General features: G+C 45.9%; 1 protein-coding gene across 1 annotated transcript; it reads left to right on the forward strand.

Moving 5' to 3' along the window:
- Window positions 1-1,709: 1,709 nt before the first annotated feature.
- On the forward strand, window positions 1,710-16,466 carry EMP1 (epithelial membrane protein 1). Its single transcript, XM_066183532.1, has 5 exons — window positions 1,710-1,867; window positions 12,966-13,083; window positions 13,815-13,917; window positions 14,022-14,162; window positions 14,767-16,466. The coding sequence occupies exons 2-5, from the start codon at window positions 13,006-13,008 to the stop codon at window positions 14,928-14,930; spliced, it is 486 nt and encodes a 161-aa protein (XP_066039629.1). The 5' UTR covers window positions 1,710-1,867; window positions 12,966-13,005; the 3' UTR covers window positions 14,931-16,466.
- The last annotated feature ends 6,342 nt before the right edge of the window (window positions 16,467-22,808 follow it).

Below are 22,808 nucleotides of genomic sequence, written 5' to 3' on the forward strand. Positions count from 1 at the left end.
TGCCTGTCACAGCCTCCCAGGTCAGAGAGCAGTTTGCACAAAACAAGTTTGCTCTCTCTGGACAAATAATGCTTTGCCAGTCATGGCTCACTTCACACCCGGCCTCTTAGGGGGCTCCACTGTTCTTGTCCCATGTGAGTCTTTCTGATAAAGGTGTTCTGTCTGCTGGGTCCCAGTAAGCAGTTCTGTGATTGCAGGCAGCTGCTCCCTAGCAGGTGGGCAGTCACTTGTGAACAGGTCTGGGGCAGAGGATACTTCACCACAGTTGAACTCTGGTCAAAAGAGCTTGCTTTGAGATCCTGCACTCTAGTACTTTGTATGGAGCTGAGCATCGCTCACTCCAATAAACTCTGCCAGGGAAACAGTGCAGGGGAAATGGATGGTGCAGCTCAATGCAAATGCCAGCTTTTACTGCAGGGTCAGCAAATAAACTTTCCTTTCCCTGAATACTGTATCCATATACATCAACAAGAAGCACATTCTAATTCACAGGAATTAAACACAGTTAGGCTTATTTTATCTTGGAAGAAAAAAAGACTGCCTTTACTTTCCATCAGTGGAAAAACTCCCATGGGGTTGTCTTTGCCTACCATATGTGTCATCTTTGCTGTTGTTTTATCCATAGCTCATTTTTTAAGCAGGTTGCTGTAGTCTAAAATTAGACCAGACACCTATCAATAACACCAGACAGAAGGAATAATCTGGAAACCAGCAAGATCTTTTAATCTGTGTAGATTTCAAAGAGAATCAGCTTTGTTTTTCAAATAAAGGCAAACCAATGTCATCCTCATTAAAGTGGGAAAGGCCTTTGCCAGGTATTTTGTCAGTATCTTCTTATCTCTTGCTGGGCCTTGCAAAGGCAGGGTTGATTCCTTGCAGTAGCAGACTGCCAACTCTATTGCAGTATAGATCAAACTTTAACACGGATGCTTTCTGACAAACTTCTTCCCCTTTCACCCACATCTCAAGCACATGCCTATTCAGTCTTGCCTGTAGCATCTACAAGACAACTCAACCAGAAAATGTAAAGGATCTATTTTTAGAAGTCTTTAAGATGGCAAGAAATGCTGACCTCAGAAAACTGTGAATAACAACCTCCTTATTTCTTCTTCCCTGCCTGCTCTCTCTGTGGAAGCAAACCACCACTATCTGCCCAAATTGCTCCATAGTCACCACCAGGCCAGAGCTGCATTTTGAGCATCTCTACTCCTTGATATATTCCCAAAGGTCTTGTCCATGCCAACCTCACAGGTCCGATTTGAATACCCCCATGCTGTCAGCCTCAGTGACTTCTCTCCATGCAGCACAGGGAGGGGATGTGGTGACTCACCCAGCCTCGGGATCCCCCCTGCCAACCCACTGTTTGTTTGAGTGATTTTATTGTTGAAGCCCTGTTGCCACATTTGTAACTATACTGGGGGCTTTTTTGTTTTGTTTTATTTTTTTTTTCCTTTGGACAACCAGAAGTTCAGTTTTATAAACAGATGCTGTTGTGGGTCTCTTACTCAGCTGGATCAGCATCAGCTGTTTTTCCAGGCTGCGGTCTCTGTGCTGCACACTGAGTCAGAGGCAGCCCTGCACAGATTTCTTTGAATAGCTGGTTTCCTCCCAGAGACTCTTGACACCCTGCCAACAAAACAGGGCGTAGCTCATTAATTTTTTTTTTCTTTCTCTTTAAAGGCAGTCTGATTCATAGTAACTCCTTTAAAACAGAGTGGAAAGACACCACCCTCCCACACCACCGGAGGAAACTTAAACCACCACCAGGTCACTCCCCTTCACTCCAGCTCTGCGCTCCAGGACATCGGCACTGCAGCCCAGCACGCTCCTTCTTCCACAGGTGCCAGCACCGGCCCCAGCCCACACGGTAAGAGCTATTCCTAAAAATCCTCACCAACTTTTCTCCCTCAGTGGCTGCTCCCCTCTCCTAGCAGCACCAGTCTGCCTTTCTCCTCTGTTCCTTCACTTCTCTTCAGCTTGGCACTCGAGCTGGCTATGGCACACACCTTAATTTCCATCTTTTGTTTTGAAATCCAGCTGTGTTATGGGGCAAAGGGGCACTGCAAGGCACCCTGGTCGCAGCCTCAGAGTGCTGGCGGAAGCAATGTTATTTTCACCTCCAGGACATGTGCAGCCAGGGTGCAGGCACAGGGTGCCCAACCTGGGCCAGTTCACACTCAGGAGCTGCTGTGTGCTTTTGGAGTAGCACTGTTGACAAATGTGGAAAAACGCCTGCTTGAAATTAGGGCTGCAGGCTCCGTTTTTCTGGCACTCAAATATTTCTGCTTGTCTCTCTCTCCCCTCCATAATTAGTTTGTCAAGCTCTAATTTAAAACAATAGCAATTATTCCAAGTGAAGACTGAGAGGTCCCAAAGGTACAGACTCTGGGGTTACAATGGAGACAATCTCTCTTTTTCTAGGGGTTCGGGCTCCTAAGGCTGAAGCCAAGCCCCAGTTCTTGAGCAAAGTCGTGTGAAGGGTAGAAATGTGTGCTACGCCTTCTTTGGCAGCACAGACATTAGAGTGGGGAGCCCTGGGAGGTGAAGTGGGAGACCTGGTGGAATTGCTAGGAGCACCATAGTCTGCCGGTAGGGTGTGTCAAGGAGGTAGAGACACTGATGGGAAGTGTAGGATTGCAGAGACAGGCAATTTTCCCTCCTCCTTACCTGCCTTTTTCCACAAAACCGCCCCACCCCCCCTTCTTTCCCTCCTCTTCACCATTTCTCTTGTTTCATCTGTCTGCTATGGTTTGCATCCTGTGGTCAAATCTGAACTATTTTTGAGGTCTGAGAAAGGGAGTGCAGCAAAGCCAGTTTGTTGGCATCACACTGGTTCCTGTCACAGGAACTCAGCCCATCCCTGCACAGTTTGAGGCATTTCAAAGAGACTGAACAGTATTTAGCCCATTACAGCCAGGAATGGGTGGGGCTGAGGCTGGGACTGTGGATACTTACTATATGAATGAACTAGAAGCTGAGCTGACTGTAATTTTTTGGAAATAGAAGGATTTTGTGAATTTTTAAGTCCCTTCTGGTCCTGTTGCTTGTAGCTCAGCCATGCAGTGGTGCCTCCTGATGGAGAAATAAATGTGTTGGAGTGGTGGGGAAACTGAGTGAGGCAGCAAGTGTTTCCAGGGCAGTCAGAAACCAGAATGGGAAGAAAGCATTTTTGGAAGTTGTCATTTAATACAATTAACAATTAAATCATAATGATATTAAAAAAAAAATGCTTTGGCCACAGAACAACTTTCACTCAGAAGCTTTGAATTCCTTAAGGCACCTCTGAGAGCATATTTGCCCAGGAACTGCCCACTTAACATTTCTGGATGTAGTGGGATTCTTTTCTGAGCAAACACTCGTAGGAGGTGGGCATGAAGAGAGTGAAAACTTGGAGCCCTTTAGTTACTGTTCCTGTGATAAGAGGGGTTTAAACCAGCGGAATGCCTCCACCCAGTCCACCTGGAGACTGTGAGCACTGAGAGAGTGAGGGCTTGAAGGCAGCTTATTTCTATTTGCTCCCTTGGGGATTAGAATCGGAAAAGGATCAGAACTGAGGAACCTTACTCACACTGCAGTGCCTGGAAGCACCCCCTGAAATGCAGTGCCTTCCCGGGAGGCCCTGCACACCCACCTAAGGAATTCCTGTCAGTAGGCTTCTGTGGAAGCTCCCCCAGCTATGACTAACCACCCAAACACGGTCTGAGCCATTCATCCCAGCTACTCCTGTGTGAGAGCGGGGATCTCCACTGGGCACATGCCATCCCGAGGGAGATGTCTGACAGCTACGGAGTCCAGCCACACCCAAGGACACATTAATGCTGGAGTGAAGTGGGATCTTGCAGGGAAGCACCCAAGTTTTGGAGCGGTTGCCTCAGCTGGAGGACTGCTAGTGCTCCCCCAGTGAGACCCTGCTGAGGACAGAGAGCCCTGGGCTTGGAAAACCGGCCCTTCTGGCCTAGCCAATGGTCTTTCAATTTTGCAGTGTGGAAGTGATTCAACTGCACGCAGGAATTACTGTTCGGTAGTCTGAGGTGGAGCAGAGGTTGTATTTTGAAACAGTTCTGGGAGGTTTGCTGATAATAGCCAGCATGTTTTTGGTAAAAGACCCACCTCAGGCCCTGTTTATAATGAGACTGGGGAGATTTGCTGCAAGCACTAATCCTTCTCTCTATTCGTCACCGTCCCAGTCCCAAGGTTCACACATGGCACTCAGCCCGTTCCTGCTTCTGTTTCCTCAGAACAAGCAAAAGCGGGAGGGAGCCTGCTTCCCTAGCCCTGCCCACTCCCATGGGGCTTCACGGGCCCCATAATTCCCAGCTGGCTGCTGGGACACCCCCCTCTCCAAGGGCATGTTTCCCCTTGCTCATCCCCTAGTTCACTCAGTGTTCCCTTTGCTAAATGCTGCATGGATGGCAAAGGAGGAGACACCTGATGCTGGGCTGGAATTTGCCCTCAGATGCTCAAGTGCCCTGTAAGGCAAGAAATAGCACTGCTAGACCCCTTTGATCTCAACAGGTTCCTGTGCCTGTGCCTTCCAATAGGGAAGTGATAGGACTGTCACACAGCACAACATAAGGCAGGTTGCACTCCTAAATTTTTTCCTTCCTTCTGTTTTCCAACAAACAATGAGATAAAACTAAAAGGTGAGATTTATTTACCCTTCCTTCAAGGCAGGGAGAAGTAAGAGGCCTGGAGCTGCTCTTTTACTACTCTAAAAGGGAGGGCAAGGAAGGGGATTTTCAATCTTCGCATCTAAAGATGGATGCTTAATACTTCATTGGTCTTTTCTGCTGAGGCGAAGCAGCATTCACAGAAAAGGATGGCCCTTCTTCTCCATGGCCCTGCCAGGATTGATAACTAACTCATAGCCACAGTGCTGTAACAGTGGCAGTGAACAAATGTGCTGAAGCACATCTCAATTATACCTGTATTGATCCTCTGTCAGGGCCAGTCCACACCCAATCATCCCACAGCATGACACAGGGTGTAGCAGCAGTTCCCTGAATAAACTGCCCAGAGGGAAATCTGGAGTGCCTCTTAATCTGCTTTCTGCCATTACACTGCAGGGAGAGCAGCAAAGCAGCACATCTCGGGGCTGCCATCTGGAGTGTGATTTCTTCAAACCCTGCTGGGAGAGTTTTGGAAAGTACCTCCTTAGCTAGAACAGCTTGACAGTGAAAAAAGGAAACTCTGGCCAAATTCACAGCTTCACGCACCCTGCTCCCCCTGAACTGTTTTCAAGAGGGCAAAGAGTATGTGGAAGCTGCTCTTTTGGTAAGACCAAATATAGGTAGGCCCATGCTTTGTCATAGAAGGGAGGGACAGGTTAGGACAACTCAGCTCCAGAGCCCACATTGCCCAAGGGAGTGACAAGTTTGCCAAGATCATAGTTAAGATCTAACCCCTTTACCCTGTGAAAAGCAGTCTATAACAGAGGCATGGGGAGACACCCATGACGAGAGCCCAGGGACACATCTGGGCTAGGTCATCCCCAGTCCTGCAGGAAATACACTGAACTCTGAGCACTGGAGTGGCTGACACAGGTGAACAGTGACTCATGCTGAAGGCTTAGCTCTTGTGATGTGGGGCCACCTGGAAATATGTTTGCATTTGAGGAAATCCAGGGTGAGGACCTTTGTTGTCCTTTCGCCCTCACAGGGCAGAGTCTGCTGAATGAGGGGAATTGTGAAACCAACTGCCATGACTGCGTCCATTGTCCACATTCTTCTCATTCCAGAGAGATATCTTCCCTGTATTGGCTCCAGCAAGCCTCTGGGAAGGATAGTGAGAGCCATGGGGGCAAGAGGGGAGAGCTACAAAATGCTCAGAGCCTGGAGCAGGGTGGTCAGAGGATTGCTGAAGACCAGATCCAGAAATGTGGACCACTGCTGGAGAGTTGGGTACATCCACTGGCTGTGACAGCTTAGACAGTGGAGCCAACCTGCCTTATAGCTGGCTCCAGCAACTTGGCCAGGCCAGCATGGTGTGCCCTCATTGATGTCTCCACAGCCACATGTAACATGAACCAGCTTATACCGTACTGATCACAGGTGTAAGGAGCCCTCTGAAAGCCAGATGAAGTATTTTGCATCATGACCACCTTTATCCCATCCTGCACAGAGCACTGACCAGCTCCAGGCTGCACAGTGTCCTCCCGTGTCTGCTTTATATACATGTTCCCCCCAGTTCATCACTCATGCACTTTGGTTGAAAGAAGGAGCTTTCATACGATTTTGCATTTGAATCCTGCACAGTCTTTTCCAAGTTGACTTGCAGGAGCAAAGGCACTCTGAAAGCAAACTGACCCAAAAGTTCAGATTCTTTAGATGCCTGAGTCACACTGACCTCAGTGTCTCATAGGTTGTACTGGCACGTTCAGAGGTTTTGCAGTTTTGAGAGACAGACACACTATAAGATACAACTTCTTTTTTAGAGTTACACTCCTTTGGAAAAGAAAAAAACGAATATCTAGACAAAACTGTCTGTGTAAATCATAGGACTGCAGTGTTAATCCAAGAATGCAGCGAAAAGCACAGCTGATGTGGGCTTCACAGTCCTTCAACCTCTATCTAAGGGCTGTTGCAAAGAGGAAAAGCAGGAAGTCCCACCAGAAGTGATCTGTGTACTTTTGCTCATACCACTCTTTCCTGTAACCTGAGCTTTCCAGTCAGAGCTGTCAGTTTCTCCCACGTGGGCACTGCCAGTGTACCGGTAGATCCGTGCACCCATAAAGAAGCTGTGCACACACACAGACACTCACAGAGAGTTCACAGGGAACCCACAGATGCACGCTCCCATTCATAGAGCAAGCCACACAGAGCTGCGAATGCACACCCCTACACGCAACATGTCAACGCCCAGACTGTCAGTCCTCCCACAAATGTTTCTCGTGTATCTCAGAATCTTGTTGGAACTCCTGCCAGCAACTCCAGTGTCTAATTAACCCACCCAGGGACCACCCAGCTTTCTAAGGGGTGAGAGTGCTCTGCATCACACCTCTGGAGGTGCAGAGGAACATTTCTGTGCCTCCATTGCACAGGGTGGGGGTTCCTTTCCCCACCTCTCCCTCTTACTCGCTGTCCATCAGTCCCAGCCCTTCCTTGGTGTGCCTAGTGTGAGGAGTGACTGTTTTCCTCCAGCAGCGGCTGCTGGCTGCCTGCCAGGCCCCAGGCAGCTGTCTCTTCCCTTTCTGACTACCAAGTGTGCATTGGAGTTTCAGTTGATGTTGTGACAAGGCTGAGCGCTTGAGGGTGGTTTCTTCTGGAGAAAATGCCAATTTCTCACTGTCTGCCCTAGGAGTTCTGATATTTCCCCACTCTCGTATGAATCATGAGCATGAGAACTGGAAAACCCTTATGTGTCATCTTTTGTGACTCCCCTCTGCATCTCTCAGTGAGTGGAGGTTCATCACCAAGAGTGGATTCTTGAGGAATTTGTCAGATCCCATAAGAAATTTTTCACATGCTGGTGTTTTACCACTCTCTTGGGAAGGCAATTCCACTGATCCCTTGGAGTCCATTCCACCAGGAAACCCTTCACAAGAACCAGAAATAATCTTCCATTTACTTTAACTTATTTTCAGCTGTAGCCACTCAGGCTGGTCTACACTTTCCTTTTGGGTGACATTAATCTGCTGGTTTTACAACCTTGCTGTACCCCATGTGGTCATCACAGCCACTACCCATGTACGTGAAATCTCGCTGCCATAAACCAGAGGCTCCAAAGGTCTCCATGTGCCCATGCATACCTCTTGCCCAACCCTTCTCCCACACATGTGAAATTTCTTTCCAGAGGCACCAGCCTATTCATACACATGTCTATAAAAAGCATCTGACTTGTAAATTGAGTCATGTTGGTCTGTCAAAACCAGGCTGTCAAGAGCAACAGTAGTTTGTAAAAGTCTGGAGTCAGCAAGGACTCTGGATTCATCAGGATCTGAAGCAAGAGACAGAGAAAAGGGTGAAAGCAAAAGGGTTCTTCCCTGTTGTTTAAAGTTGTCATGAGCTTTCTAGTAACAATGTGACAGATCCAAAGTCATCATGCCCCCAAAATATCAGAAAGATATTCACATCTTTGCATCCTCCCAAATGACTCTGGGCACAATAAGGAGTGATGCTCATAGCCCACACAAGAACGAAGTGTGCAGTTTTAGCAGGTCTAAGATGCAGTGATGGCCTCAGCTCAGTCAGAAGGCATGTGTACAAATTCTGCAGAAGGTTTTATCCTACACTGAGATTCCCCTTACTGGCAGCAACATGGCAGCACTGCTATTTGTGGGTTGACTTTGCACTAAGGAATGTGCTGATAACAGAGGTGGAAGTTTGTGGCCGTCTCAAACAATACCAAACGGTTTTCACTTTCTGTCCATTACTCTCCAGTTTTCTCCTTCCTTTCCAAGTGGCCTTGGCCCTGATTTGAACCACCAGTATTCCTGCTGTGACTCTGTGCCCCTCAGACAGTGGCCAAGTTCACATGCTTTCTCTAAATATTGGACCTCCTATTGTTCCCATCAGAGATTGGGAGAGTCAGACCACTGGTCTGACGATCTGACTTACTGCTGTCTTCCTTATATTCTGTAGCAGAGCTGGGAAAGGCAGAATTTCTTTTGTGTTAGTTGTTTTCAATCTATGGAGATTTTTGTTGACATTCTAACCAAAATAATTTTTCCCCCAAAAGGCCATCTTTCCATTTTTGAGAAATCTAACGTATCAAACTAAAAGGTCTTCAGCTGAGAAACTCACTTTGAAAGGAGCCAGAGATCACCAGTGGGCACAGGCAGTATGATTTAGATGTCCTCTGATCCCTGGACATTCTAGGGAGCTACAGGATGTTGTTGGCTGGGTTTTCACTTCAGCCAGTGTCCCTCACAGTACACCTCACCAACTCAGCCTAGGAGAGGCAGTCCCAAGCAGAGATCTCAGTTCAGAGAGGAAGATGGAAGTGGAAGTCAGATGAAGTACATCCATTAAGGAATACTTAAGATCTGAAATATTTCAAATTTAGTTGAGAGTGCCCTGTTTTTTCACCTGAAACAACCCCACTGTTCCTGCAGAAATATCCTGTTTACTCACCCTCTAGTCCTTTCACTGCAATGCACTTTCTGTCAGAAGCAAAGGACCTCTACCTAATCTGGCTTACCCTCTTGAGCAACTCACTCCCTGTATTTGAGAAGCTATACCATTGGGCTTTATCATATCTCCAAGTGGCACTTCACATTCCATCCTGATCCTTTGCTAAGAAGCAAACCAGGGGCAAGGACTCACTTCTTTGTATTGCCCTCAGAGAGAAGGATCCAGAACACTTAAATAGACAGAGAGGTGATATGGTGGCAACAATCTGCCTGCATGAGAAGACTTTGTCTTAGTTTTTAATAGATAGTACCAGCCTGCTTAAACTTGAACTGGGGTGCACTAGAGCTGTGTGTTATTCTCCAGTATGTGTACTCCTGCACAGTCAGAGAAATAACTCTACACAGCTAAGAGTCTGTCATGCTTATCTGCAGGTTATTTTGTACTGAAGGCTTCTATGGTGATTCTTATTTGTGCTCAGTGTTGGTGTGGCTTATTATTTCTCTTCATCCATCACCCCATGAAAAGGAAAGTCAGTCTACTCTTATCAGCACAAGATCTTCTGGACTCATGTGGGCTGTTCAGCAGTGCATGACCTTCAATTCCCCACCAGCCTGCCCTAACTCAGTAGGTCCTTCTACTGTTATGTCTCATTCCTTTTTTTCTTGGCTTAGTTGGGGTCTCTCCTCTGAAAGATGGTTGAGGAAGACTCATAAATTGTTTGTTTAACTGGTTCTTGAGAAACAGTCCTAAAACTGACAGTGTTCTGAGCACATAATCTTTCAGGGTTAAATTATTGTGGGGTTTGAGAGCTTTGGGGTGAGTCAGTGGAAAAAACTGGCAGCTCTAGGAAGGCTAAGGCTGACTCATAGCCCAAGAAGAGCCTGAGGAACTCCAAACGCAGCTGCAGTTTAGGTAGGAGAATGGAAGAAAAGGCATTTCCATGCAAATTTGTCCTATTGCTCTAGCAATGTAACCCCACCCTGTAGTGGAGAAAGATGTCTCACACTTAACAAATGGAAACGGTATCCTGTCAGTCCCCAATGCTCTGCCAGTTTCTCTGTCTAATGGGAGGAAAAGTCCACGCCATAGCATCAGAGACAGAAGTGAATCTATTTCAGTGCCATTCCTTCACCCACAGCTCCTCTGGGATTTTTCTCTCGTGTTTTATTTAACAGACAGAGATGAAGAAAGGGGAAAGCGAATGAATACAGAGGGAGGCTTGTGCTTTAACTCACAAAGAATCAAAACTAAGCTGTGAGCACATATCCCCTGGGGGAGTTTGCATTTGATAGTGTGTATATTCAGGGAGAGGTGCTGACGTTCTCAGGAAGTAGGTGCACTGAAAGCACCTGAGCTAACACTGCTCTCCTGCAGTGCTAGAACAGGCAGAAAAAGCAAAGGGAATAAAGGATTTCAGTTTTTCTTAGAGTATTGGTCAAAGTCCTGGGCGTGAGGTCATGATTCTGTTGGGGTTTTTTTTTTTTACACTGTAAAGTAATATTTATACCTCATTTTCAATTCTGAATGCAAACAAAAGATGCATTTAAAAGGACTGTTCTACTTCTTAGGATGTCATGAAAGTAGGTTTTTAATCTTTCAAGCAGAAAGCTTTGTTTGAAGGTCCTAAAAAATAATAAGGAAAAAAAAAAGTGCTGAATGAGATTTTAAAGAGGCCATGGAAAAATATATCCATCTAAAAAAGAAGAAAGTTTAGCCACTGTTCAGTAAAGGCAAGTTTCACAGCAGGCAAATTTGTCAGTTTGGTTTATGCTTGCCAGTACCCTATGGTGTCAAGAGCCCTTGTTACAGTTTGTGTAAGAACCAAGGCAACAACAAAGAGAAAGAATGAGAAGTAGTCAAAGGGACAGGAAGATTTGACTCAAGAGTTTGCTGCAGATATGTCACTTAGTCATGGCAACAGCAATGGTTTCTCAGTTTGTTGCAGTGGTGATATCAGTATCAATTGCCATCCAGCATTTAGAAACCCTCATTCCATTTACAGACAACAGAAAGAAGGGGTTTAACTCTTAGGTCAGGTATGTTCATGTGGTAGCCTGCATTTACTGTTGAGAACCTGGAGTTCGGCAGCGCTGAAATCATAAGTGACTGTCACTACAGTGAAAGTCCTAAGAAGGCTGTGCTTTCTCCAAGGTCATCACTAAGGGAGTTACTGTGACAAGAGAGGTTACAGGGACCAGGCCATCCTGCCAAATCAAGCATGAGTTGGCTAGGACACCCCAAAGCAGACAAGCAAGCCTGGCTTCACATTCAGCAAGTCAGGGCTTAACATCTCGAGAGAGTTCTCCTGGTGAAGGAAACCTCACAGTAGACAAGATTTGCTGAGGAGATGGGACTAGTCACCAAACCTAATCTGTTTTACTAAAGAGTAGCCTTGTTTGGGTGGGAGCAGTGACCTAACAGAACTGGTTCCTTGAGATCCGAAACTCAAGGAATTCTTCCTGGTCACCAGCTATTGCTGGATTGGACAAAGTGCCATTGATGGGGAAGCCTGCCTACCCACTGTGGTTTGGGAAACTGTATACAAAGCAGTGCCAGAAAAAGCTGCAGCACTTTACAGGAATACACTCCCACTCATGGCCACAATAAGAGGAAAGACAGTAGTGGAGTAGGTGGAGTCATCAAGTAAAAAAGACACGTGAATTGGACTTCACAAAGCCTTTTGTCACAGTTTGTGTGAAAGACATCACAAAGTATAAGTGTGTTGTTTCATAATAGTGTTACCACACCCGGTACAAATGGTGACAGCATCAGACCTTACCTGAGTCACCTGGACCAAAATAACTTGACAGCTAACATTAGTCACATGCTTAATACTGCTCTTCAGCACCAGCACTACTGAGGGAAAGAGCAACACAGCCCTGTCAAACTTTCTAGGAAGTTTACTGGCCACAGAGTGGACTCAGTAAATGCTTTTGCCTGAAATATACTCACCTGATTTGTGTGAATTGTCTGCATTCATTCTCACAGCTTAGATTTGTTCCTTGCATTTCACATTTTCAGGTGAGAAGCCATCAGTTTTGACAAACCATGTCATGCAAGCTTTCTAAGGGACATTTCCCTCTCTTTCCAATTCTATCTTCATCAATGACAGGAAATCTTAAAAAAAAACCCATAAAAGTTTGCAGAGTACAGAGGCAAAAATACCCAAAACAAACCAAAGAGATATTTGTATTACAAGAGAATCGTATTGCATTAATAAATTGACCTGCATGCCTCAAGTTTTAAAAGGTAAATGGGCAATTTTTGTTGCAAACCTGGGTATCTTCCCCAGCTCCAGAAAACCTCATGGCATTTCTGTTCTGGTTACTCTCCTCTTCACTTAAAGGAGTGGTCTATTGACTAGTGGCCACTCCTCTGGCTCACTCTCCACCACTCAACAGCTGAGGCATCAAGGAGCCTGCAGTCCCCCATTCCATACCACATGTTTGTGACCTAGACCAGTTGGAGGAGGCTGAGACACCAGAGGAGAACAGGAAGAGAAAAATCTTTCCTGACCTCTGTGAGTCCCATGGGCAAAAACTCCTCTTCCTAGAATGCAGGCCTGGAGTGTGGTATTTTTACTTTATGTTAACACACATCAATTTAAGCAACCCGTGTATATATTCAGGTTCTTTTTAAAATGTCCCCAAGTTATCCACGCATGTTCTACATCCCCTCCCATATTGGTTCCTTAATCTTCGGGCTCTATATAACCTCTTGAGCAGATTTTGACAAAGATTTTAGTGGCTTTTTTTTGATGATTCCACATTTCCAGAGTGAACCTAAGATCAGCCTGGCTTTTTGCACGTAAACGAAACCTATGGTAAATGGTAATGCTGTTCTTTGACTCAGCCCTTCCCTTCATATCCTCCCTCTGCTCTTGTTCTCCCTCAGAGCTCTCTATATTGGTGACACCACCTTGAAGAGACCCAAGATGTTGGTGCTACTAGCTGGTATCTTTGTGGTTCACATCGCCACTGTCATCATGCTCTTTGTCTCCACCATTGCCAACGTAAGTAGACTGCCTTTGACAAGACATGGCTGTCACCTCCCGCAGCAGCAGCCAGCCTTAGATACAGCTGGCAGACAGACCAGGGGTGGGCGCTCAGGTGAGGGTGAGGAACATCCACTCACGGTCATCGGGAGAGATGTAACAGTGATGGGTGCGCTCAGGGAGCTGGAAGCCTCTGTCTGTCACCTCCCCGGACCCCAGAGCCAGCAGGACCTTAACACCCTTAATCAGGGAGAGTGCAGGTCGGGTCCGGGGAGGTCAGCAGTACCAGCCCTGGAGCGGCACTGTTCCCCCCAGCCGGGGCCAGGCTGGTCCCACCAGGGCGCCACGGGGTGCGGCGGAGCCGCTGGGGAAATCTGGGCCGAGGGGGACCCCTGGTGGCACTGCCGGGGTCCCCGCGCCCCCGCCCGCCGTCGGAGCAGATATTGGGGTCCCCTCACACCCACCTGGCCAGCCGTGACTCCCCACCACCTCGCACAGGAAAAGGGTTAGGATGACCTGGGAGATTTTTCCATGATGATTGGAACAGACTTCACGGTGTTTTGCCCAGACCAAATGACTCTGGCACTGGAAGCCAGTGCCATATCTCACCTGTCCGGGTGCTCACTGCGACTGATGCATGCCAATATTTTCAGGCAGTTGGGCTACTCGTGCTCACTTTATGGTTTAGTCTGACAGAAGAGCAAAGAAGCTTTCCTGCCTCTTGACACAACTGTTCTATCTTATTTCAGGTTTGGATGGTGGGTTCTTCCAACATTGGAACGATCTCAACAGGACTCTGGCTGCTGTGCAACGGAACCTGCACTCAGCTGCCAGTTAGCAGTCAAGATGAGGGTAAGCTACATCTACATTTTTGTTGTGGTGAATCACAGGACGTTGATGAGCACTGCCAAGACCGAGTCCTGACCTTCTCCAATCTATTCTCTGTGTTTTGACAGCTTCCCTCAAAGTCGTGCAAGCCTTTATGATCCTCTCGATCATTTTCTCCGTTGTGGCACTCGTCCTGTTCATTGTCCAGCTGTTCACCCTGGAAAAAGGCAAACGTTTCTACATGACCGGAGCCGTCATGCTGGTTTGCTGTGAGTATTGCACCTGCACACCCTGCTATGGCTCCGTGTGCATCCCATTGCCTCTGTGAACACAAGTAGTCATATATGGTCACCAGGGGAGGTTGTCAGCCAGCTAAATGTTTCCAGTGGCCCAATTTTTGTTACAAAACAAAGCACTGGGGAATTGGAAAGTGTTGGGTTGAGATTTTTTTCATTTATAAAATGAAAGTATTTCCAGATTTTCATTAGGAAATCCCAGTGGGTTTTGCAAAATACCTTTGAAAGACAACAAAAAGGATTCAAGTGTTTTGGGGGAGCAGGGGAATAAACAGTTAGACAGCTACTGCCCATGGGATTCAACACGTAGCACCAAACTGTCGTCACATCTTATTACTGATTTCCTCCTAACAAAGGTTTATTGCTCATGGCACCCACTAAACAAGCCCCAAGTGTCTTATGTCATCACAGCTGCAAAAGAAATCCTCCACAAATAAGCTTAATGGGCAGCAGCTCCTCTCTCATACGGCACAAGACATGCATTACAATCTCAGGGGACAGCAGTACTTCAGAAGTCTTGCGGCAGTGCTAGTTTCTGTGCCTTTTCCAACTCTATTTTTCCTCTTCCTTCCTACAGGGATGTGCATTCTGATTGCAGTCTCCATTTACACAGCTCGGTTCACAGGCAAAATGGTGTACTCCACAAATCCTCACCATGGATACTGCTTTATATTGGCCTGGATCTGCTTTTGCTTCAGTTTCATCATTGGCATCCTTTACCTTGTTCTTAGAAAAAAATAAGGCTGATGGCCCCTGTGTCCAGGGGAGAGGGTTGGCTACTGGGAGTGGGGAAGAATTACTCTGCTGAGAGAACTGTTGGGCCAATAGACAAAACCAGCCACTATCATCACCACTGCCACCACAGAAAAATCAATAACAAAGCTAGAATCCTCAGAAACTCCTTCACCAAAGATCGGGAGAAACAACTTCTACTGATCTAGCACTTCTGGGGCTAGAAATCCGCAAGTGACCCAGACAGCTCTTCTCCTTTTCTGCCAAGCTGTGCCATACCTTCACAAAGCTTCAAGCTCAGCAGTGATGATTAAAGGGCACCACAAAAACAAGGGCTATATCTTTTTCCCTTCCTAGAGCCCTTCTCACTTATATTTGAATGTGCCTTGTGGGTTGGGCAGTGAGGGTTATGACCCCTTTATTTGTCCATTGATATACATGGGATGGGCCTTTTGTTACATTTTTATATATTTATATATATATGCACATAAGTGAATGTTCAAGATATTAAATTGAGTAAAAAATAGAAATTGGATTAATTTTGTATTAAAACATCTACAAAAATAAGGCAGTAAATTTTTTTGCTGTTCTGTTTTCTATTTGATATTCCCATGATTGAATCAGATACAAGTAGGAATGGCAAATATACAGGCATGGATGGTGGAGCGAGAGAGAGAGAGAGAGAGAGAGAGAGAGAGAGAAAGTGTAGGGGTAAAGATATACAGGGCTTCTTAATTACAAAAGATGCAGTTGCGCAGTGGTACACATGCAGGGAGGGAACCATCTGGATGTGTGTCTACACTAAAATAATCTTCTGTTCAACTCCAGAAAATGGTAACAGCACTGCTACATCGCAGATCCTTACTGAGACAAGTTCTTATCTGTAGGTAGGGCTTTTTTCCCACATCGTCACTTGGTATATGATATTGAGTGCCCACCTTGTGACAAAATTCATCTCAAAAGCAGATAATGGTTATCAGAGGAAATTTATTCCCTGACAGATTAGGGGAGATGAAGCAGGGTTTGTGAGTTTTTCTCCTTGCTGCACAACCTTAGGCCAGCCACTTAACCCCATGCTTTTCATCTGCCAAAATCTTCCACAGAACTAGCTACCTCCCAGGGTTGCTGAGAGATTCTGAGTCTACTCTGTACCACAAAGTCCCGATGTGAAAGGCTGGCATAGGAAAATTAGACATCGGTACTACTGCAACCCACAGATTTTTGTTAGTTTGAAGAATCTCGGTCACAAGAGGCATTTGGAAGAGACGAGGTCAAAATTTCCTGTGACTCTATTCACAGCTAAAAGGTAGAGAGTATAAAAAACCATGTTAGTGCAGATTGTGCATGGATGCTATTTACCTCTCTCTCTCTCTTTCTGTTACATTTTCTTCTTACATAGACTTTATCAATTTGGTGGATATATTCTAGTACTGTATGTTGGTGTTTCATTAACAGAGGTTATTTCATATATAGTCATTGTAAATATTTTGAAATGCATATTTTTAATGTTGTGGGTATAAAAATAAAAGCTGATTCCCTTTATAATGAAGAGTTTTGCTCTGTTTGGTTGGGGTTTTTTCCATCAGCGTTCCACATATTTGTGAGCAGAAGTATTTGCCGTTCTTGCTGAATCACAGCCCACCCCTTTAAGACAATGCAGAACTACCATGTTGTCTTGCATGCCAGCATATGCAATTTCCTGTTCTGAAGGGAAGGAGGAAGCAGAACAACTCTCAGAGCTTCTGTTTTCAGGCTGCCTGCAAGCTCAGGCAGACAGTGTGAGCAGTGGTATCACTCAGTCTCGGTGCCAGGCTTTGCTTCACACTCAGGAAAGCTGGAAACATACTTTCTCACTCTAGCAGAATCTCGTCTGTCCTGAAGCAAAATCACCAAGGTGTTTGTCTGGGTCTCACAAGTTGGTATAGCTGTTGCCTCTCTAGCGTTGTCTGGCCAAACACCTCTGCAGTCCTAGAGCTTGAGCATAGAGTCCAAAGCCCAGGACACTGGCAGATCTCAGAAAACTTGAGGTACAATTCTGTGAGCTGTGAGGTGAGGTAAGATCTAGCAAGAATCAGCTGTGTAGGAAATTTTTCTTTATTCATTAATCTACCACAGGGAGAGCTAAGACATGCTAATTGACGGTAGAATGGTGACATGAATCTTTAGGAGCTGAAGTTTTACCAGAGCGGGACCTCTTACATCAGGATGTGGGAAGGGCTCACAGTGTCATGGGTGGATACCTGTCTTGTTCTCAGGAGGTTCCAGGAGTCACAGAATTATAGAATATGCTGAGTTGGAAGGAAGCAATCAGGATCTTCAAGTCCAATTCCTGGCCCTGCACAGGCCATTCCAAGAGTTACACCATGTGCCTGAGAGCATAGTCCAAATGCTTCTTGAACTCTGCCAGGCTTGGTGCTGTGAACACTGCTTAGTGCTGTGGCCACTGAGTCCTGCTGTTCCTCATTCTCCTGGCACTCCTAGAAGTGTATAGTAACCAAAGACCATCTGGCCACTGTGGACAAGGCTAACACTGACAGGTGAGACATGAGCCACCCACTGAGGTGGCAGTACTGAGGGAAGCTAGCCAGTGAGCCTTGCAGGAGCACACCCACTGCTAGGCTGGTATCTGTGTCCTGTTCCTAGCATGGTACAGATGTGACATATGACACCTCATAGGATGACAAGGTAATGCCTAGTTGGCATGACCAGAACTGGTCATAGGCAATATTTGGGAGGTCTCAATTTTTGAACAGTGGTCTCCAACAGCATTTGTGTCACCACAGACAGTTGTCACTGATAGCTTAGAAAGGATATGAAGGCTACTGGAGACTCTGGGTAGCTTGGTTTGCCTGAAAAAAATCACTTGGGCTACTAAAGGATCAGTACCCTAATTTACAGGTGGAAAAAGTCACTGGGTCCCCTGGCCTCTGACAAACCTTATTATCTGGTCCCTGAAGTATAATTCATTCTAAATGAGACAGTCTTTGCTCCACACCGAGTATCTTCTGAATCCTGTTACATTAGGGGTTCACATGCACAAAATTACATTTGGCACCACCAAGACAGAACACATCAAATAGAAAAGCAGATTCCAACAAATATGGATCAGTTGCAAAACATAAGGAAGCAGAAAAGGATAGGAGCAAATAGCACTATTGGTTGTGTCATATGACAGATGTTTGCTCAAAAATCATCTTCAACAGAGCCTGAAGTGACACTGACCCATTGCCACGTGGACTGTGAGACACAAAATAATGTCACTCCTGCAAAAGCCATTAGAGGGATTTCAGGGACCAAGCTTCACAAAGCCAGGACCACAGCTAACTCTAGCAGTTCACAGCAGAGTCCTTGGACTTGGAAGAGAAGCCTTTGAAAGAGGAGAAACAGAGAGGAGAAATTCCCATGCCTGAGGTTCAACTACAAAGCAAAACGATTCCCCTTCCTTGGTTATTTTCTGCACGTCATTGCAAGGAGATAGGTGTTTGACGCAGACAAACAGCTGACTAACTCAGGGCATTTGACTACACTAAATCAGCTGCAGAAAGCACTAAGAATGAGGGACAGCCAAGGGGGCAAAACTCTTTTGGATAAGAGACATTCTTGGTCTGACCAGAAAGTCACACTATGTAGGCTTAGAAGTAGTAGTCCAATAACTGGTCACATTAAGGGGTTTGAAATTATCTCTATATATTCATGGGTGTGTTGCAAAAGCCACTGCAGGCGCCTTAGGGGATAGCCCTGCAGAAACCCAAACCAGGCAAAGTAAGTGACTCCTGGTCTGATCAAAGGGTGATGACAGCACTGTGAACACAAAGGCAGCAGCACCTGCTGCATTTACAGAATGTGGCTGACTGCCAGCACACCCAAAACAGAATGAAGGCTTGATTCCCTTGCAGCAAAGACAACAGAGAAAAACCAAACCACCACCACCAATAACAAAATACAAAAACCCCCAAACCAAACTAAACCAAATAAAAACCAAGTGTGCAAGGAATGAGAAGCTCATGGGAGGTATCAAAGATGACACCAGGAGTGATGTAAAAAACTACAGGTTGCTTCCAGCACTGGAATAACTCTACACTGCTGGCATCCTGGGTGCAACTAGCCCAGGAATCTTTAAACAGAGGAAAGTAAGGCAAAATCAGCATGACATATTATCCCACTCAAAATATATCCAGTCCAGGGGGCAGCCTAGAAATGTATGCTGTGGTTGTACTAGCTGTAATTAGAAGGCTGCCTAAACTTGTGATTATTTATATTTGCAGCTCTGCCTGCTCAGATAATAAGAGCAGTGAGGGTACCAGGTGATTGTTGGAGGAACTGGGGAGGAATGTTAATCGCAGACCCTCTGTTCCCACATTGCACAGTTGGTGAGGTGCATCACTGCAGGCAGCTCAGCTCTCCCAGTATCGTCAGCACCATAGTATTGAATTAGATACACTATGATCTGATGCATGATGACAAATCTCATGTTGCACAATTCACTCAAAGTATGTGGGTATCTGGTATAAATATACACCTTGTCATCTGTTACAGTGCTCAGGAAACCTGATTGCCTTTCTGCTCAGCCTAGCATGGAAGGCTGTATCTGGCAGCCTTCCTACATTCCACCCCCTCTCAGGCTTCTCATGTGAACCAGGTTAGCCAGAGACCAGAGGGGTTAAGCCATAGCATTTGCCTCAAGGCGAATACAGAAAGCATGCTCCTCAGCAGAGATTTATGAGAAGCCAAGATGTTTCAGCTGATCTCTCAGGCTAATTTCAGTATAGGGTTTGGCTGACAGAACTGGATGTATCTAAGAGAAGAGGCAGTGCTGTGGAGCTCTGTCCTGTGAATATGGTAACTCTCACACAGATGACCCAGAGAACATAATATAGCCAGAGATGCTAAAGAAGGGGGTTTTGGGGATGATCCTGCCTCTGTCAACCTTCCAGATAACTGTATAGGTGGACAGAAGACTTCTGGAGTTCACAGATGGATGGGACTTTTTATGCAGAGTTTATGGGGCATCATAGATTATTTCTGTCTCTGGAAGCAGCTACCAGAATAAAAGGTTTGTTTCATTGATGTGCTCACTGCAGAACATTTTGGGCCTTGCTCTGATGATAATATGGAGCTGGAGTAGCTGAGCTGTAATTTGGTGAGTAAGAGCACTTCCTAGGGCTTTGGGAGAATGGGGCAATGGATGGTTCTGTGAGATAGGAGTATCAACCAAACGAGGCACTGTCTTGTTATGAGAGCCCAGAAACCATAAATGCACACGCCAGGGCTGCTTAGCCAAGACAGCAAAGGGTGCTGCTGTGGGCATGGCCTGTGAGGGGTGGGGTCAGCATGCCGCAGAGGGGGGCTATGAAAGAGGCTTCCATGTGCTTCTTACACTGCAGCCATGACAGGTTTCCCCCACACTCCTGGGGAATGCAGGGCTCCCTGGGAGCTGCTGACAGCCCATGAGTCCTAGTGGTGTCCCTAAAAGCTGAGTCTGCTAAATATTTTTTAGGTACATGTAGTAGCTGGGAGCTAAACTGCATCCAAAGTTCTCACCATTTTCATTTACAGATCTGGAGAAGTAAAAGATAACCTCAGCACAGCTTATGCGTATTTTTTAGAGGGTTCTGTTTCTAAATGGCATTAGAAGCAGAAGATGCTTCATGTGCATCACACAGAGGATGATCCACCATGTGGTACAGCAAGAAGCTTTGTGGCAAAGAAAGCAGAACCCCGGCCCTTTGCATCCCAGTTCTGGAAAGGACTCGCAGGCTCTGCTGGAGAGCCAGGGGTGAGCAGGTAATGCAGAGGTCACAGAGATTTAGTACTCAGGATCACCCCTGGGTAGACTGGCAGTGATCAGATGCCATGAAGGAATGGGGCAGTAGAAAGAAGCGGGTTATCAAATTTAGGGACAGGAGGGAGAATGAGACGGACAGGAAGAACAAATACTGCAGAAGAAGAAAACCATCACCGCACTGGTGGGCTGGGGAGGACAAGCAGTTTAGCAGGGAGGTGTATGGAATTTGGGACACTTGAGACCCACTGCAGTCATCTGCCAAGCAGTGAGACCCTCATCAGTCAGTGGGCTTGCTTCCCAGTACGGTAGGCTCACATTCACGATTCTGTCAAAAACTGTGGTGAACTGCAGTAAACCACCCAGCACCAGTGGACGGACCCAGACATGCCCTCAGCCCATTGGTGGCTGAAGGCCCTGGTCCCCTCTGTTGTCACTAGAGGTCAGTGCAAGCCCAGCAAATGCCTCTGCTGAATTTATGTTACTATGTGGCGCGGCCATCCCCAGCCAAGGACAGTGCTGATTTATCACAGTATAATCCAGAAATAGAAGCATGCCCCAGCCCCATTCGGCAGGCCTCGGATGAGCTCCCTGCTGGCCTGTGGCATGTCATTTAAAAAAAAAAAAAAAAAAAAAAAGAAAAGCAGCATCTTGACCCATGTAAGAGGTGACATCATGGGAGTGTTTCTTGCTAGTAAGAAACCGACAGTGCAAATGGAAATGGAGGAAGAAACTGTACAGGGGAATTACCAAAAACTTTGGAATCATCACTCCGGAACAGATGACCATGGCTCAGTTCCCTTGGACTATTTGGAGCAGTTTTGGGCTCAGGGAGGTAAATGGGTTTGCCCTTTTCTCCTGTAGTTAATGCTAACCCTTCTGCAATGTACAGACAGAGAAACTGAGGCAAAGAAATAACATTGACCTGGGGGAAGCAGACTGGAAGCAGAGAATGGAGGAGGTGATGGGATGGCCTGAAGATGGAAAGTCTTCAGAGCTTTAGGACCTCAACTGTTCCTGCTTCAGCAGGAGCACCATTTCTAGATAACTCCACTTCCAGTGGATCTTAAGAAAACAGGGTCTTTCTCAGTTTCACAAAGAGCAAGCCTTAGGTCCCTAAAGACTGATTGCAGCACATCAGTAATAAACTGTATTAAGGCAACCAGATTTCAGGGGTGTGGTTTTAATCCTGATGATTTGCTAATGAAATCTGTGGAAGCTGCAGAGGTTTGGTAAGGGTCATCAGTTTAAGTATCTCATTTCAAACACTCAAGACAGAAAAATTGCACACAGGCATGCAGTAGAGACCTTGAAACACTGCAACAGGAAGACAAAGAGAAGTCTTTTTTTTTTTTTTTTTTTTTTTTTTTTTTTTTTTTTTTTTTTTCCATGTATGTGTCCACCAAAAGATTTGCAATGACCTCGATGCAGTAAGGGCAAAGTTTGTATTTGCAGGGCAGTAAATCTAGTGGTCCCTGTTGTACAGTTGCTAGCCTGAAGAGATGCATGATTATAATATATATCACAAGCTCACTTAGGCCAACACATATGCTATAGATAAAACTACTACTTGCTCAGAGAATCCACAATCAGGAAAATGAGCCCATTCTTAACCTTTTGCCAATTTCAACTGTGTTGCACATGTATCCAAATATCAGCAAAGCTTTTGTGCCACAGTAGAGTCAGATTTATTTGGAATTCAAGTGGGAAACATTACGCAGCCCTGCTTGTGTCATGACAGATGGATCTAAGAGAATAAATCCATGTCCCTGTATTGTAAACTTACTCTTTTCCCCAGAATCACTGAACTGAGTGGGATTCAAGTAAAATGGAGCTCTTCTTCCATCAGGGAGCTCTCTCTATGAGAAGGTGCAATGGATGGGAAGCCACAGACCCTGAGCCTCTATTTCTCCTCTCTTTCACTGTCTGGAATTTCAATTTATATCAGCATTCTTCATATGCATGGATTTACCTCAACTTTCATAGTTCTGCATCACCTACTTCACAAAAATCGAAAACATGGCTGCAAGGTCACCTCAAGCAGGTCTGGAAAGACAGATTTCTAGTATGAGAGATAAATCATACTACCTCCACTTTCTGGTTCT

Source organism: Chamaea fasciata, unplaced genomic scaffold (genome assembly GCF_029207755.1).
Source record: "Chamaea fasciata isolate MVZ Bird 193981 ecotype frontalis unplaced genomic scaffold, bChaFas1.0.hap1 SCAF_5, whole genome shotgun sequence".
Classification (NCBI taxonomy): Eukaryota; Metazoa; Chordata; class Aves; order Passeriformes; family Sylviidae; genus Chamaea; species Chamaea fasciata.

Bases quoted from the DNA above. Each gene is read 5' to 3' on its own strand.
- EMP1 (XM_066183532.1), top strand. From the start codon at position 13,006: ATGTTGGTGCTACTAGCTGGTATCTTTGTGGTTCACATCGCCACTGTC. The intron at 13,084-13,814 runs GTAAGTAGACTG...ATCTTATTTCAG, and splicing joins TTGTCTCCACCATTGCCAAC to GTTTGGATGGTGGGTTCTTC. The intron at 13,918-14,021 runs GTAAGCTACATC...GTGTTTTGACAG, and splicing joins AGTTAGCAGTCAAGATGAGG to CTTCCCTCAAAGTCGTGCAA.